Consider the following 17,735-nt stretch of genomic DNA (forward strand, 5'->3'; position numbering starts at 1 on the left):
TCTTTTCTCCAGGCACCTGAGCAAACCCACACATAGCTGGCGGGGTTAGCTCACGCTGCGCTCTTATTACACGACGAACACTTGCGCTCTTTGTACATTTGAAAGAAAATAACAGCAGAGCCTTTATAGAGGAAGAAAAAAGCACCTCGAGCGCATTTTATTCTGCTTATATTCAGGACCCTCCCCCCCGTATTTAAGCCATTCTCCAGCAGCTTGTTACCACTCCAGAGAAAGCGTGGTTAGCATGAACATACAAAGTTTAACTAGATTATTATCATGACAACAACTGGCAAGAATAATATACACTGGCTAATACCCACTGGGTACCTCTTTTGTCAAAGGATGTTATACATTTTAAAGATACTAATCAAAATGACAGAGGGTGGTCTATACATGGGGGATGGAAGCAACACGATGTATCACAAAATGACCCATGATTTACAGAAGGTTGCTCTCCAGCAACAAAAGAACCCGTTTCTCTTTGGCTTGAATCCCACCGCCGTGTGTTCACCTCCGTGAGAATAATTCGGGGCAGTTAAATTACCTTTCTTTGCATAATGGGGAAGAGATTTGCATCATAAGAGGGGGTTTTAAAGAGACGGGACCTTGACCAGATGTGCAATTCAATCTGGCTCTACACAAACACAGGAGACAGTGGGTCTATTTGCATAGAGATGTAATATTCCATTGACTTTCAAATATGAAATGCATCTTCACGGAGACAGGTTGTTATCGGAGGATTGTTGGCCACCTTTAAAGGGGATATTGCGGGGACTTTGTCAGTGTTTGGCCTCCTCTGCATCGGATCACAGACTACTACGCTACGAGGTTGGATTATTAAATCTGCACACCGAATGCTGGGAAAGGGGATTTGAGTAAATAACATGATATATTGCTGCTCAGTCCTGATCATTTCTGTTGTTTGAATCCAGCCAACATGAGCAGAGACATTTTACTGTCTGTAGTGAACTCAACAACGCTGCTGCATCTCTACCTGTAAATACACCACTAAATATTCATTTTATGTCTGCAGAAAATACAGCTCATCCCCCCCGAGGCACGACTCTGTGTACAAAAAATAAACATTACGGTCACTTACCTGTTTTCCCTGAATGTAGATGAGGCTGGATCTTGTTTTAAATGAGTGCCAGGTGGGAGGACAGATATTTGAATATGCAGTCGTGCCAAGTGTTTTCAGAGTCACTTTGTTTCAGGTCAGTGGTGCCTGAACTAAGCTCAGCAGCTTTCTGTTGCTACCTGTGAACTAATACTTCATTACTTTAGTAGGACGCTGGCTGTGATTCAACATCCACGTTGTAAATAGAGCTGAGTAATAATTTATACCTGCAGCAGCTATGGGTGGCTCCGATGTGAGTATGATTACTATTATTCACAGCAATAGTCATGTTCAGGTTACATACCAGGTTTTTGTAATACGACTCAAATCTACAAATTTGTTTTCTTATTCGATAGCAGAAGAACACGGATTCCAGTCGTATCCGTAGAAACAGAGCAGCGGTTCCACAAAGGGATACTTCAGAGGGACTCTTTGTCCCCGGGCCGTAATAAGGTCTGAAGTCCTGCAGTCATTTAGCACCAGTTAACCACACTGTGGTCAGACTCTCCACTAATAGGCTGACCTACATTCCTGCAGCACCAAACTTTTAGTGCTAAATCCTGCTGGCTCATAACTGAGACAAACATAAAGGGACTATTAATAAAAATGTTCCTTCAAAAGAAAAATCTTTCTAGTATGATTGTGCACAAACAAAAAGAAGCTTCAAACACTTGTCAAACAAGAAGGGCTGCGATATGAACATTTATAGCTCGGCATCACTCAAGTCTTAAAGAAAAAACGCTCAAGTTGAAGATGAGAGAATTTCAAATGTGTCCAATATCTCAAAACATCCACAAGAAATGCTGCAGCTTAACACTGCATGTGTCTGAAACCTTTATCATATATTATATTTGTTTAGTACTTAAACTGGGAACAAGAAAACAAAGCACATGCAAATTAAAAAATCATGTCTGCACTCTTCCAGAGATTTCTGAACACTGCAGTCCACCACTTTGTCCAGCTTTACACCTGACAGCTACTTCCTGCTTTCAGACTGTATACTGCTTCTTCCACCATTACTTCTGTTGATCTTAAATGGCTTCGGGAAGGCCATCAACAACATCCACTGTCCACAACATTTACTCCTGATGAACCGTCTCCTACGTTCTGTCATCACTCAACCTTGATCAGTCAGAAGCACAAGCTTCCCAGTCGCCCCAAACTCTCTCCGAAAAAAGGCTCTGCTAATATCGGCAGCGAAATCCAAATGGATTGTATCAATATGTAATTCTACAGCGATATCCCCGGTGTGTCGAAAAACATGGCCAGCAATGTATACAACAGATGGTGGAGTAACTTCAAAATGTCCAAATTGTCGGCAGTATCTAAACATAAGGCGGATGTCGTAGCGGCATGTTGGAAAATCATTGTTCAGAGGAAATGCTGTGTTGACCAAAATCTGAGCAGAAACCCACATGAGCCGAAAACCATAATGCTTTTACCAGAAAGTACGGCACAGGAAGTCTCGGAACGACCATAAAAAATGCACCGGCATTTGGGATGAGCGACCTCTATATCAAACAGAGAGCACGACTGCGTAGAAGAGAGACACAAGACCCTCCGCTGCAGCATGCAAACCGCAGCAGCGGGGCTCGGAATGCTAAAACAGCAGGTGAGGATACAGAGGAGCCACATAATGCCAAAAGATGGATGAAAACATACCTGTCTCTCCCCACAGAGTGTCATGGCTATCAATTTGCACAACGTGGTCATTATTCAACGCCAGCAAGCCTCTCACAACCTGCCAAAAGAAGAAGCTTAGATTAATGGCATACTGTTTCAGCACAAGATATCGAACAAACCTTCAATAGGCTATAAAACACGGTCATTTTGTAAAAGAATAGCAACAAATGGGAGACCGCTGCATGACAGAATTCTCATAAATGAATCACAGCGGACTAGAGAACGTCCCTGAACCAGTGTGAGGTTATACCGGTAATAAGAGTCCAATCTGATTAATACTTTGACTTTAAAAGGGGTCTCCATCAGCATGTGGGTTGACAGCTTAGCTTGGCCCAGTTCTGTTATTCTGAGCTGGGCCTCAGGATCCCATTCCAACTAATGAGGAAGCCAAAATAAACCGTAAGCCTACATCACACCTGGGCAGCTCTGCCTGAATCCTGCCTTCAGACACGCACACACGCTGAATAACACCTCAAACCTTAAGTCATCATCAGTGAGAACGAGATGTGCTCAGACTGTATCTACAGCTCCCTCTGCTCTCTCAAACATTTTTTTGTTGAAGGTTGTTGGCCTTTTGTAAAGGATAAAATATTTAGTTTTATACGTGGAGTCCATTTTTGAAAATATGATATTTTATATGTGTGGGTCTTTCAAATACATTTCTTTTTTGTAGCAAGGAACATTTCTTTATCCTTCTCTCAGGGACGTTAATTGTTATGTGACGGAGGGCTGGTGAGGCTCGGCTGTAAAGTAACATAGGCTCATGTGTGTGAGTCAGACCTGTGTGTGTCCCATGCTGGAGGCCGCTATCAAAGCCTGCTGCAGAGCTTTGTTCTTCAGAGCGCAGTCCTGCTGCTGCCCCTCAGCGCTCCATTCCAGCTCCAGCAGGTACTGGATAATCTCTGGGTGTCCTCGGAGAGCAGCATGGACCAGCGCACACTGGCCACTCTTATCAACATGATCAACCTGTTGGGAATGCAACATGTTTATGTGTTTTGGTTTATTTTATATGTTTAAAAATTGCTTTGAGTCATGTCTGTGCAGATAGCCACGACTTTAGCTGAAAGGCAGTCACCGTATTATCATTGCAGGTTCAACCAAAAAACAAAACGTGGGCTTCTCACCTTGCCTCCCTTCTCGCAGAGCAGCATGACTATTCCCAAGTGTCCTGCAGCCGCCGAGAAGCAGAGGGGGCTCATGCCATTTTCAGACACCACGTCTACGCTGGCCCCGAACTCCAGCAGCAGGGAGGCTATTTCCTGGTGACCAAGGTGGCACTGGACGCAGAGTACCGGCGCGTTGTTCAGGACCTCTGTGCGGTAATTCACGTTTGCCCCGCCGAGCATCAGCAGCCGGCTCACCTGATTGGAAAACAAATACGAAACTTTAATGCAAACGCAGACAGCTGTTGTTGGAACAATGTTACCTAAGCGGTACCATCTGTCTACTTGAATCATCTGAAAATAATTGTTTTATTGCATTTATAAACCCGTTTATGTAAAAGACAATAAAACATTGGAGATTAATGTAATTTCAAAAATGAGGAAACAAAAGACTGACATCATGCTGCCATGCTATGAATGAGGTTATAAAAAATATACGTCAGTTTATTTTACTGGATGAAAAGATTCTAGATAAAGTGTAAACAAACATATGTGGAATATTATTTTGAAGGCTGATGTGAATCATGATGAACGCACATTTCCTCTTAAAATGTGAAGATACATTTGATTTTCCCTTGTAGCTCATTTAAGTTCAAAAATTTTTATTTCTTAAGCTTCAGCAATTTTTCTCCAAGCAAAGGTCAGACAGCGACTGAAGTGGTCACATTCTACTGAACGCAATTATTAAGTGTGCTATTCTCGCGATGAGAAAATCAATAATAAATGCTTAGTCAAACATCACCACAGAGCCAAATGAGTATCTGACAACAGGAAATTAAATTGTGTGCTTTTCTTGGATCCTATGTGGAATGAATTATCAGCGATTCTCTGTTGTTCCCAGAGGACGGGAGAAGGTCGTTCTCTTTGAGCGATGTTACACTCACACACAATATCTCACAAATACTGTAGACACTGAGGATGACAACGCGTGATGGAACACCACTGGAACACTGAGAAAACATTTGGGATAATTTAGCTTCGAGCCAGAATACATCATCGTGACATAATCTAAGAAAGGCCGATGCTTTTCTCCCCCTGAAACAAAACAGGAAGGGGATCCAGAAGTAACAAATCCTTAACAGACTATCTAATAACGACCGGAGAGTAACTGAATAATACAGTCATTTAAATACCATAGTTTATATTTATGGCATAAAAAGGTTTATCCTTAAATGACTTTCTGTCCCCCATCTTGCAATGTCCCTTTAACTTTAAAGAATCCTACTTTCTTCATCCTGGTTCTCAAAGCAAAGAGCCAATGCTTTGAGAAGAACATCTGTATATTCTTACAATCTATTTAAATTATGTAACTCAGTCTGACTTTAATTATTTGTGTATTAATTCACACTTAATGTGCTGGTTAATGCAATTAGCTTTTGGCCTTTGGGACAACAGACGGCCATGGATCGAGCTAATGGTAAGAGACGAGATGAATCAGGCTGATGAGGATCCTTGTACTGCTTTTACGGGGGTTTCAAAAGTTAATCTGTTCCGAGCTCACACTCATCCCCAAAAGTATGTGTAAGGAATATTAATAATTCACAACTTAATTGCCATCCGTGGAATTGCAAGCATTCAAGGACGACATTTGGGGACTTTGGTTGTCACTAATAATACTTTGGATACTAACTGTCAGTTTATTTGTGTGCCATTTGCGAGTTTTAGGGGAAATCATTTAGGACTTTTTGACAATTATTAAGACTAATATTGTAAATCAAAGTCTAAAATAATAAGAATGTCCGTGATAAGCTACCAGATTCCAGTTAAATAGCCTTTTGTGTCTGACCACCGATCAAAAAATGGAAAGATGATTCTATTGACAGCGGTATAGATTAGAGAATTTCAAAATTATCATTTTTAAAGACATTTTCTTTGATCAGCTAATTGATAAAAATCAGCCTTTGGTTATTTCAGATCTAACTGACACATAGGAGCTGGAGAACGTCTTTACCTTGACGTTGGGCGTGTAGAGGTTCCTCAGGGAGGCCAAGGCTGCAGAAAGACCGTCGGCACTGCAGCTGATCCACAAAGCCTGCAGCACACTGGATGACACACCTGTTTTCTTACTCAGGCCCTGTACAAACACACACACACACACACGTGCATATATGAACACACATACATAAAGTTATTAACCTCAGCCAAACAAGTGTTTCTCCTCACATCCCACAGCTTATCCTCTGGTGAGCTATGCTCACACCATACATAAATAAATAAACAGGGAACACCGAGAATTTCCTCGCAGGGATGAATTTCAATAGGAGATTATTGTGGCACGTATAGCTTCCTTAGGACTACCTTGAAGATGTGTGCTTTGAGGATGTGGTGTCCCAACTCCATGGTCTGCTGACGATTCAGTTTCCCCTCTTGGCGGGAAAGCATGAAAGCCATGAGAGCATGACCAGTCCTGCATGAGGAAACAACAGAGAGGACACTCAGCTATAAAGGAGAATAGGTGACGAACGGAATGACAGCTAGGAAAAAAAATAAAATAAATACTTTTGAAAAACTTTGGATGGATTTTATTTTGCTTTATGTAAATCTACTGACCACGAGGTGTTGATCTTAGTGATATTGGTCATGAAGAGCACCTTGGTGTTGTCATGGGGAACTTTTAAGGTATAAAAGCAAGACGGATGGAGGATTGGGGAGAGTGTAAATCTCCCAGGTTCTCCTTTCCGCCTTCACTCAGGCACTCTGCCATTAATTAATACAGAACTTCATTAAAAGGACATGCATGATTGCAGATCGCTTTGATCCGTTTAAAAGTCTCCCTTTTTGTGCCCTGGCATCAACAGAGAGGCTGCGCAGCAAGCTTTTGTTTGCATGTGCATTTCCCTGTGCCAAACTCCCAGCCTTTGTTTCGTTAATGACAGAGTTGGACGGCTGTGAATGACCACAACGTGACGCTCAGCTCTGGTCCATTTAGAGACACCGCTGCATGAACGGAGGTGATACTGACGTGCGTCAGGGAGGGAAACAAGTACGCCAAAGTGACATCATCCGATTCATTACGTGTGAATGACTGAGGGCTCTAATATGGGTGAGGGGTTACAATTGCGTAGCTTTGCTAAAGCAGATAAGCCTGTCTCACGGGGAACAATGAGTATTTTCTGCACATTCAAATCTCTTCTGGAAACTCAAGTGGAATACGGAGTAGATTCACACGACTGCATACAGTGTGTGAAATGTGTAGGCTATGTTTTTCCATATTAATAAAGCATATTCATAGTTTCAACTTTGTTTTTTATAGTCATTTCCTGGGGGGCCGATTCAAAGCTTCACATTGGCAGGAATATACGCTAATATATGACTTTCACCAAATGAATACCACATATTTCTGACATACAGCTATTTCAAATTAGGGCAGCACCCACTATAATGCTACAGCCAGATCTCTGGACTAAAGAAGCCATATTACTCATTGGCTTTTGTAAAAGGAAACAGCTACATGAATCTGTTTGCCAGCAGCCTCTGTGTGAATTGTTGATGGCTGGAAACTTTATTATAAAAGTCATCATAGTGACTCCATTATAGACAGTGGCTTGTTATGATTACAATAATTACCTGGAACATCTCAAAGTCAATTTCCTCCCAGACTACGATATGAATTGTGCTGCACTTATTGATCGGAATGTTTACTTGCTCTTTCATGCAAAGTGGTGGCCCCCGGTTCACACACTATTGATAACGCATTCAGAACCACAAGTAAAAACTCCCAAGGACAAACAACATGATTATTTCTCAAACAAGGGTGCTACGTGCTGTGCATATCATTTGTAATCAAAGGGCTGAATTTCAAGTCAAGACAACACTACTGAAAGCGTATTGTGATAAAAAGCCTCCAAAATTTAATTAATTTGACTCTTGCTATACAAGTACCACGGTGGCTTGATTTGCATTTCCCTACAGATTGTGCGGGGTCCAATTGTGATGTGTTGCGAGAATATTTTCCAGATGCACGCCCGTAATAGTAAACCACATTCCTAAAAGGAGAGCTGCTGAGTTACTGCATGTGCTTCGAAATTCCAAAGAGGACTGACCTGGGGTCGCAGAGGAAGTCTGTGCTCTCTCCATCAGCTCTCCACACCAGCCACTCTCTGAAAGAGGGGTGGCAAAACATGCGCGTCTTGTCCCGCCGCTTGATGAGGAAGCATGAGAGCAACTCTATGCGCTGCTGGAAGTCCTCCCATGGCAGCTCCCCCTGGACGAAGACGGCGTTGATGGCCTGGAACAGCTGGTCGTCGGTCATGGGGTGCAGCGAGGCAAGCGCCACGTTGAGGATGGGCAGCGAGCGCTCGAAGGCCGAATTGGTCATGAACTTCATGTTGCACTGCAGCTGGTAGAGCTCGGCCAGCGAGACGGGCACGACTTTGTAGCTGGCGCTCTTGATCACCAGGTGGCCTCTCTCGAACAGATCCAGGGTGAGCTTGAGATACAGGTAGGAGCCCTGGCTGCGGGAGATCAGGTGGCCACTGAGCTTCCCCACTGTGACGGGGTCGGCCTTGCCGTTCAGGTTAATGTTGTTCATGATGTCTTTGCTGCCGTTGACGCGGTATTGGATGTACGCATTTAGGTCGTTGCTTATCTCTCCGTTGTCGGAAAAGTCATCCAGGGAGATTTTGGAGAAAGGCAAAAGGCTTGTGATCTCCTACGGAAGAGACAAGGTCAAGACAGTCAGTGACACATATGGTCTTTTTCTAATTAAGCTTATATTAATGAGAAAATGTACCAATTCAATCTCAGTAACCAAATAATGATATTAGTAGTTTTCTAGTTCCCGTCTGCAATAAAAATTGCAGTCAGGAGCGGAGCAAACATGCTTTGCTATCAGGCCAAAGCAGACAATCTTTTTTTTGCTATATGAGAAAAACAGGACTGAAAAAATTGAGTATTAAGATGCAGGGGATGGATGGCTGGTTGGTGGGCAACAGTGACACTTCTAACAGTAGTCTGAGCTAGAGCTCACACTTCAATCTATGTCCTGGGGGTTGGAGAAATCAATGCACCTTAATCCTCCAATCCTATGCCCGTCTGAGGCTAAAGAAACATTGCCTCGGTGAAGATAACACTTCTCTCTTCTGCATCAGGTTACAGCAAACGCAAACAAGTGTATCCACACATGCACAGAGTGTCAGAAAAGCACTGATTTCAATTCGCGAGGTGAGTGGATCGCCAGCAACACCTCACAGATAAGTCCGATATTAGTCTAGCAAGCGGAGGCCAATATCCTGAGACCCTTCCCCCTCGGTGACATCGGATTTGTTAGCTCAACGTGAAAAAGAAAACTGACACTTTCATGACCAGAATGCTGCGATTGAAACCTGTGTAATATTTCTGGTTCCATTGAAGAGGGCGTATTATGAAGCTTTTCCAAGGCTGTATGATTCGTTCTTTGTCCATCTCCTACGTACGTGGACATTGTGACATGTGAAACTGGCTGGCGAGTTAAGAGGTTGTGACACAAATTCCCTTCAATTTACAAACTGCCTCGCTGTGTCAATCAGAGCCCATCCACGTCCAAATGAAATCAAACACAAGCAATTAAAATGTATTGTGTGCAGTCACCTAGGAAATCCAGGAAAAAACATCTTTCCACACCATAAACTGATCCTGATGGAATATTACCAGCGAATGCATGAGAGCGTGAATGCAAAATGTCAGTGTTACAACAGATTGATTTTGCATTTACGGACACAAACCGAATATTCATCCCGACTCGAGCTTCCCCTACGTCTGCCCGAGCATTAATGGCTCGAGCTCCGGGTGTCAGCTATCACATTATTATCCCGGGCTCAACGCTTCATTCCGCCACAGAAAATCAGCCGTCGTGTGTCTCATCGGGCATGTCAGAGCCTCGGCTATCGCCGGTGTGAGTTCAACACATCTCGGTAACCGGTCGACCCAGTGTCACTTCCTCCCCGAGCTAGTCTGCTCAAAGTGACTGACTGCTCCTTCCCTGTCATGCAGTCTTGATTCCCGGGTCACTGATACTTCAGTTCCTTCTTGAATGCTCCCGGATACGCTTGACAAAAATTACTCCGGAGAGTGGAGTATGACAAGGAGGAGCAGCTTGGAGACCTTTTAACTCTCCCACTTTTAAAAATCCACAGGGTTTGATGGCAGTCAAGTGAGAGTATCAAGAGGAGGCGATAGATCAGACGTAAGCTTTGTAACACTCTACAATCCTATTGAGATCATTCTAAAATTAAGCTGATTTTAACTCCCTTGACACGTGCTTTGTAATTTAAAATGCTTAATGAGTCTGAAAGTTGAGGGTTCGTGCAGTCATGTGGCAAGAAAATATATTTTGTGTAAGACAAGCTGTTTATTTTTTTTAGTAATGAGCTCTTCTTTACCAGTAAATTGATCCGGACAGTGACCACCAGTTTAAGCCAGGAGGGGAACTTGGCGATGATCTTGGTGATGAAGGAGGCAATGGTGTCTCCGTAGTCAGGCTTATGGAACTCGGCTTCGTTCAGCCCGTCTATCAGGATGATGTGGTCCTCCTCTGGGATCCTCCGCTCTGGAAACACACACACGATAACCACCATAAGGTAAGACGATGTGCAGTAAAGCACGGCTCCTAACAGCTCTATTTAACTGCACTAGTGAGTGTGCAGAGGGACGCCTTGTTTTAATGCAGTCACTAAACCCTCTCTCTCGGAAGGTGCGGTGAAAGTGAGTGAGTGGTAAGGGCTTTTACTCAGATTCATCAACTCCCACTTCACTCCTTACTGAAATGTCAAGTTGCATTTGTTCTGTAAAGACAACGGTTCATACTTTCAGTGGCAGCTGGTTGAGTTACTCTAGGGAATCAGGGAGCTGATAATAACACTTAAAGATTATTTAAAGAATAAATCAATAGCATGAGCAAATTGAGCCACGACAGTAGAAGCCTATAAAGATGAAATATTGAAATATGGCACAATGGTTTTACCTTTACGAAGGCTGGCTAGCGGCTCGAGGACCCCCCTCCGGAAGGCGGCCATGGGGTCCTGGACGCAGGAGCGCAGACTGAGCATGCTCTGTAGGTGGGGCTCCTTCAGCAACAGCTCCCGGTACGCACTGAGCTGGTGTGCTCTGCACAGCAGGGCAGCGATACTATGCACAAACTCTGGTACTAGGCAGGTGTATGTGTTATCTGCCTGGCAGTAGTGATATGCCACCACCTGGAACACAAAGAGAAGGCAAAAATACAGAAGTTATTTCAGACTAAAGGAGTATTAAAATATGCAAACCTTTAAGCATTTGCTTAGAAAGCCAAGAGCCTTGTGGACTAAAATCCAAATTATGTGGATACAATCTTGATTCCCTTTTACATTCATACTGAGCTCTACAAAGCAACACATGATCTCTTCAACTATGTTGAAAATGCAACTTTAGAGAGAATGATTAAGTGATTGGGCACAGGCTGACCACCTCAGATCAAATCGACCATAAAAAGGAGTCAGTGGATCCCAGGTGGAGCTTTAAAAGAAGGATGTTCTGTGCCTGAAGTTCGGTTGCTGCAGTGTTCAAAGGAGGTCTGATTTAGAAGCAAAAAGGAGGGACAGGGATCGGGGAAGAAGGAAGGAGCGATGCCCTGGGGATGTATGACTCTGCTCTAATTACAGTCCAACCTGGAGGAGCTGACACACTTCCAAGATCAGCAGGAGGAGGAGCAGGAGACCCGCTACTCTGTTGCTGCTGCAGTCTATTGCTCCATCAACAATGATGATCAGCTCCTGGAAAAATAACTGGCTAAAGCCTACTTCATTCCAAGCCAAGCCACAGTGACATCTTAACATGTATTAATATTTCCTTCATTTGAAAAGGAGGAAATGTAAACCACATGAACTAATAAATCCACTATGAAGCACTCCGGCTGCAGAATGTTGACAGTGATTTAGAGGTCTGAAACAAGAACGGGTAGGAACAATGATACCATAAACTTTTTGTAGACTAATCCGGAGCCTGCTGATGGCGGTGCTCAGAGGAGGGACTGTGATTCATACAGGTAATTACGATCTTTGTCTGCGTCTATGGCACATTTCACCTCCATCCATCACTGCAATATCAACTTCAGATGCGTGCTCTTTACAGAAGTGTGATAGTCTGTCAGAAAATTAGGTAGCTACGTGAGTATTTAGCTGAATGTGAAATTTACAAACAAAGGAAGGAAATGACTTGTGTCTAGAAGAAAGAAAACAACATCCTTGGTGGTGTTTTACCTTAAAATAACACCATATTCTCGAGAACACTTTTCTGTTGGGGCATACAGTAAATTAATATACAATTTATACAGTAAATATAAGTTACCTTTGCATAGGTAACTAGTCATGTAGACTACAGTCTCATAATGCAAGGAGAATATCAAGGAACGATGATGCAACACTCTGCAGTGGACCTGCAGTACTGGCACAACAATGACTTTACTGTTGAGAAATAATGCCTCAAAACGTGCTCCTATAATAGGAGTGAGATGTGAAACTTGCCGTAAACCACAAACTGCAATGGCCTCGGTGCCCCCTGTTACGAGACCACTTTCAAATCATTGATGATTAAAAAGAACTGACAGACTTTGACAGAAGCTTCTCGGTGTTGCATCAGTATTCACACATCACTGGGCGCCTGTTGGAAACACTCCACGCAATAATTGGCTTGAGGGATATTGCTTGGGTTTCATAAACATTTAGATGAGCCTCGGTAGCACAGAGTCAGGTGTCTGGTGAATGAACTTCGACGTTTCCAACCGGCAGAGAGGCAAACTGTTATTTCATGTCCCATTTCACCACAAAACAGGGTAAGAGTGTAAGCCCTGAAGGGTGTTACAGGGAAACCAGGATGTAATCAGTCACATTAAACATGACGACAAAGCTGTGTCACCTATCAAAAGAGCTAACAACCAACGATCACAAAAGGTATTCACGTTAAGTGAATGCCACGGTGAATCCAAAATATTCTCTGAAGCACAGAGGGCCCCCATCTTCCTTGTTAAAAATCTCAGCAGGAGAAGTTATTAAATGCCTCTGAGCGTTTCAGCAAACAGTAAGTATTCCCGAAAAATCAACTTGATGTGCACAGTGAGTAGCAGAGTGCAGCTTCATAAACCTCACATGTGAACAGGACGTCGTCAGCAGTCTCTACAGGTGCTGGAGTGAAGACCAGAGCAGGTCTCTGCCGCTGAAATATCTCAGGGTGCTGAGTTACAGCTATAAAGAGATGAAGATCGGACGATTAAAAAAAATAAAAATTGACAAAAGCATGCCATGTTTTAACGGCAGCATCCCAAGACGTGCAGTTGGCAATTATAAAACCAAAAGGGGAGCCGCAAGCAGCGATTTCATGAAGCAAACCAAAATGCATGAAGTGGGATCCGTCTGCCCACTGAACTATTTTGGTCACGATCGAAGAACGGATTGCAGAAATATGGTATAACTCCCAGCTGCTACGAGAGACGGGGATCACACCGTTCACCAATATGTTCCTCTCTGTGGAAGTCTGATTCAGAAGATGTGCAGTCTATGACTTATCTATGAAATCCTCTCCTTGCTGCATCACATGCTTAGAAATGACACGTCGACTTTAGCAGCTGGACCAAGATAACATAATTTAACCGTTTAAAGCGAGTTGGACAGAAAAAAACGTTATGTAATGTCATCCAACCTGCATGTGCCACCATGTGACGTGACTTTGGGGGCGTGTCCACAGTGTTTCCACGACGTAACCAAGAGCAGCCTATACAACATTCTGTCATCCATAAACTACGATTTGAACCTTAACATGATGCAGCACAAAACGTAGCGCTTTCATGTAAGGCTCGATAGATCCAACCAGTTCATTCTCAGCTCAGGGAAAATACGGGAATAATTCAATCATTTCCAACATTTTCCAGGACATTTGGCTTTTTCCTCTCATTTTCCATGCATTTTGAGTGAAAGGAACATTAGTCGTAGTAATACTGAAGCCTTGATTGAAGTGATTTCATTTAACTGACTCAGGGCAGCTCAGATCACAGCCAAACGATTAAAAGTATATAACTGCTCTTGGCTGAAGAAATCAAAAATATGCAGACTTTCCCATAGAGAGAGATGGTAGGGACTTGTAATAATTAGCAGATGTCCATTTGTTGCTTGGTCTCCTAATAACTTTTTTTTTTACTAGTTTTAATGAATTTAATTCAGGGTGCACTGATGGCCTGAGGGCTAAAAGAGCACTCTCACTGATTTAGAATTGCAGTTCTATGTCACGGTGGATACTAAAAAAAATGGATAAAAATTGATGAAGCAGAACCAGACATTTTGTCTGTTTTATTTCATGCATTCTTCTTCCCCGTCAAAACCTGGTGCCTACATTACCCACGATGAGATTGCAGCCTCTTTTCTAACGCAAGCATGATTTCAGGTGATTATACACTCATCAAAACATGGCCATGAATAGTATATTCCATTTCTGCCAATATATCCCCCTCAATCTGACACAGCTGATCTGACGTGAATGTCTGACTGCTGCGCTATAACAAACAGTTTGCTATTCAGGACAAAATGTGTCTAATTACTCTTAAGTGTGGTTCCATGGCAGCCCAGAAAGAGACCCTGTGGCAATGCTCCCCCTACACAATGCAAATTCCTTCCATCTGTGAGCTAAAAAGGGCAAACTAAAGATGTGAGCTGAAGTTTTTTTAACTCCCCACATCCTCACAGTCGTACTGCAGCAGTGAGATGCCAGCCAGCATTAATACTAATTTCCTTTTCACGGCCAAGTCTTTAACTAAGCTCCCTGCTTCTCAAATCAAACAGGCTTGTGATATTAAAGGTCTCTGAGAGAACGGCGGTGGCATCGTCTTTCAACATCTCAAGACCGTCCATATTTCACCGGCTGAATATCAAACAAATGAACATAAACAACTATAAATCATATCCACATAAATCAACTGGGCTGAGCCGGCGTCAGATCGCTGCAGCACATCTCATACATACTAAAAGCAAGACTGCACACCATGAACAACTCTGTAATAAGCACAAAGGATAGATATACCGAGCAAAACAGAAGATGCAGTACATCAATTAATGCACACCATCGGCAGCAGACACACCATCTGGGCATCACTTTCACTAATGACTGATTCATTATCGTTACAAGACTTTTGATAAAGCTGACTGACATAATAATAGTTATTTAGGGGGACGGAACATCGTATTAACGGATCAGCGAGTCAAAATATTGTCTTTCTCCAGTGACACTGTGATTTCTCCAGAATGCTGAGGTGCAGTGGGGGCTGAACTCGTACCTTTGCAGCCAGGCGTTTGACAGCCTCCTCCCTGCGTCGCTGCATCTCGGGGGTCCCAGGGCAGCTGTTGGTCCTCAGCGTGTTGGCAGCGCTGGAAGGTGGAGTGGGCTGTGGCGGCTGGCTGAGAGGAAGTTCTGTGCTTGTTGCGCCGCCACCTGGAAGTGGCAGACACAGACTTTGTCACATCAGCATGTAAAAGTAAATAAATTACACACACAAATTATTATGTGTTATATGATGCATTATCTAAGGAGATTGTTTGTGGATATATCCTCACTTCACTTACACACTCTCCAAGCTAATATTAAAATTAAAATATGACATTACAAAGGCAAATACTAAAATGGCTTACTTTTTGGAGAGGCACTGGGACTGTTGGAGGCAATCTGGCGCATTCGGCCTCCGTGGCAGCTCAGCGCTACAAGCCGGGAGATAATGGCCGTCTTCCCGTAACCCACACTGCCCGTCACTACAGCGCCGTGGTTCTCTGTGGACTCGCTGGCCTTCAGGACGTCCTCCAGCTGCTGAAAGAGCCAGTCTCGGCCCACGAACACAGAGTCTGTGGTGATGCTGGGTACCTCAAACAGCAAGGGCTTGAGCATGATGTCCACGGGTTTGTAGGGAGCAAACCGAGCTGGGATAAAGGAAGAAATGCATTAAAATTCAACAAGGCATTATGTTTCTCACAAATGCAAAAATATTCAGTTTCACAGGTACTGCTTTTTAGACCAAGGCATAAAACATGGTTTTGGAATTGATACCACTTTCTCTGCCAGTAATACCAATAAGTCGTCATGTTGGCATATCTACCATTTATTTTGCATTTGCTATAGTATTAAAAAAGGGTCTTTTGTCTGCTTTAACTTAGATATATGTTAATTTAAGTGGAATCTCAATGAAAGTGGACTTGAAAGAGGACTCTATCTGGTCCACTTAAGGACTAATTAGATCTCAGCGTGCTAATCCATTCAGGAACTCCATTAAAGCTCTGATCCTCCTCAATAATACTAGCATCACTACTACTAATAGAAGTGCTGCTGATGCTCATTTTCAAGTATTACACATACAGTACTACTTCATTGTAGGGTTGTACCAAAGAGTTCAAAGCTTTATTCATTGACATTTGAATTCTAAATCAACAATGATGTACAGCTTCTTGTTCTTTTTGGCCTTTGCATTCATTTTATTAAAGCGCAGTATTTCAGCACCATTAAAGACAAAGTTTAGGCTGTACTAATATGACTTTTGTACTATTGGTAGAATTAGATTCCAGAAAAAGAAGCTGATTTGTTGGCTTTTGATTTTCAAGATGCTTCAGTTTGCTCTGAATTTTTAAACTGGGGAAAAAATTTAATGATTTTCAAAATGAAATCAAAGTAGTGGTTGTTGGGGAAAGAGGGTTGGCAATGGAAGTTAATAGGACAGGAAAGGAACTGCTACATTTACCTTACCATGGTTTCTTTCCTGCACACAAACACTTCTAATTCGATGCTGGTACTCTTTTCCTCCCTTTCCATATCAGGTTCTCTTGAGGTTTCATAATTAATTACCTAGAATTAATAATACAGCGGCAGCGCCGCACCACCATAAAAACAACATGGGGCGAGCATCTAGATGAGCAACTGCATGATGCAGCACAATGGTGGAGATGCAAAGTCACTTGCCCTTTGTGTGAAAAAATGGTGAGACTTTCAGTTAACAGAATATACTGTTTATATATATATATATATATATATATATATATATATATATATATATATATATATAAAAGCTTTGTCTTTAAGCTTTATTGGAGTTATCTATATTAATTATAATAATGGTCCGAAATGATATAAAATTGCATAGTTCAAATCTCCTTGAGGAAAAACCTCCAACTAAATATCTCCTAGTCGATTTTATTCATTGTGCCTCTTTATCCTGCAGTATAATATGTACAAGTGCACTGACTGGGACACTGCTCCTAAAACCTGATGGAAAAGCTCACATGTCTCAGCTCTGCAAGCATAGCTGCCTATCTGACTGTCTGCTGTTGTCAGACTGAAGGCATCGTTCTATCATATATTACTGAGAAATACTAGACTACAAATAACACAGGAAAAACATGAACATCAACACTGTGGGTAAATATAAAAACACACAACCTAACCTGTACAATGTTAGTCCACACTAACCATATCTCACTCACTTCAGTCTAGAACACTTTAAGACCATAACGTGAAGTGTGGTCCTCGGCAATAACGGAAAAATAAATACATCCATACATATTCTAAAAACCAGAAGTTATTCGTCGGGGACATAAAAACAAATCCACGATGCTTCTGTATCAACCTCATGCTTAAGGAGGTGTGGACAAAAGGAACAGACTGTTTTCAAAACAGAGTTAAATAGTTTGAGTACCTAATGATGTCACATTCAATTATTCATGTTCTCATCAAATATTCACGCTGTGGGACTTCTCTCAGTGAGTCCGAGGTTTTCAAAACACATAACCAAAGATAAA

General features: G+C 42.5%; 1 protein-coding gene across 7 annotated transcripts in view; it reads right to left on the reverse strand.

Moving 5' to 3' along the window:
* The window catches only part of tanc1b (tetratricopeptide repeat, ankyrin repeat and coiled-coil containing 1b), an 86,370-nt gene that overhangs the window by 7,479 nt on the left and 61,156 nt on the right, over positions 1-17,735 (reverse strand). For all 7 annotated transcript variants that reach the window (XM_084022776.1, XM_084022775.1, XM_084022772.1 and 4 more), the window contains 10 exons: positions 15,588-15,869; positions 15,236-15,390; positions 10,904-11,135; positions 10,323-10,489; positions 8,007-8,614; positions 6,262-6,370; positions 5,915-6,037; positions 3,925-4,161; positions 3,581-3,766; positions 2,780-2,858 (listed from right to left, as the gene is read on the reverse strand). In XM_084022776.1, coding sequence (XP_083878902.1) covers positions 2,780-2,858; positions 3,581-3,766; positions 3,925-4,161; positions 5,915-6,037; positions 6,262-6,370; positions 8,007-8,614; positions 10,323-10,489; positions 10,904-11,135; positions 15,236-15,390; positions 15,588-15,869 — 2,178 coding nt within the window. The remainder of the gene's footprint in view (positions 1-2,779; positions 2,859-3,580; positions 3,767-3,924; positions 4,162-5,914; positions 6,038-6,261; positions 6,371-8,006; positions 8,615-10,322; positions 10,490-10,903; positions 11,136-15,235; positions 15,391-15,587; positions 15,870-17,735) is intronic.

Source organism: Eutrigla gurnardus (assembly GCF_963514095.1).
Source record: "Eutrigla gurnardus genome assembly, chromosome: 12".
Taxonomy (NCBI): domain Eukaryota; kingdom Metazoa; phylum Chordata; class Actinopteri; order Perciformes; family Triglidae; genus Eutrigla; species Eutrigla gurnardus.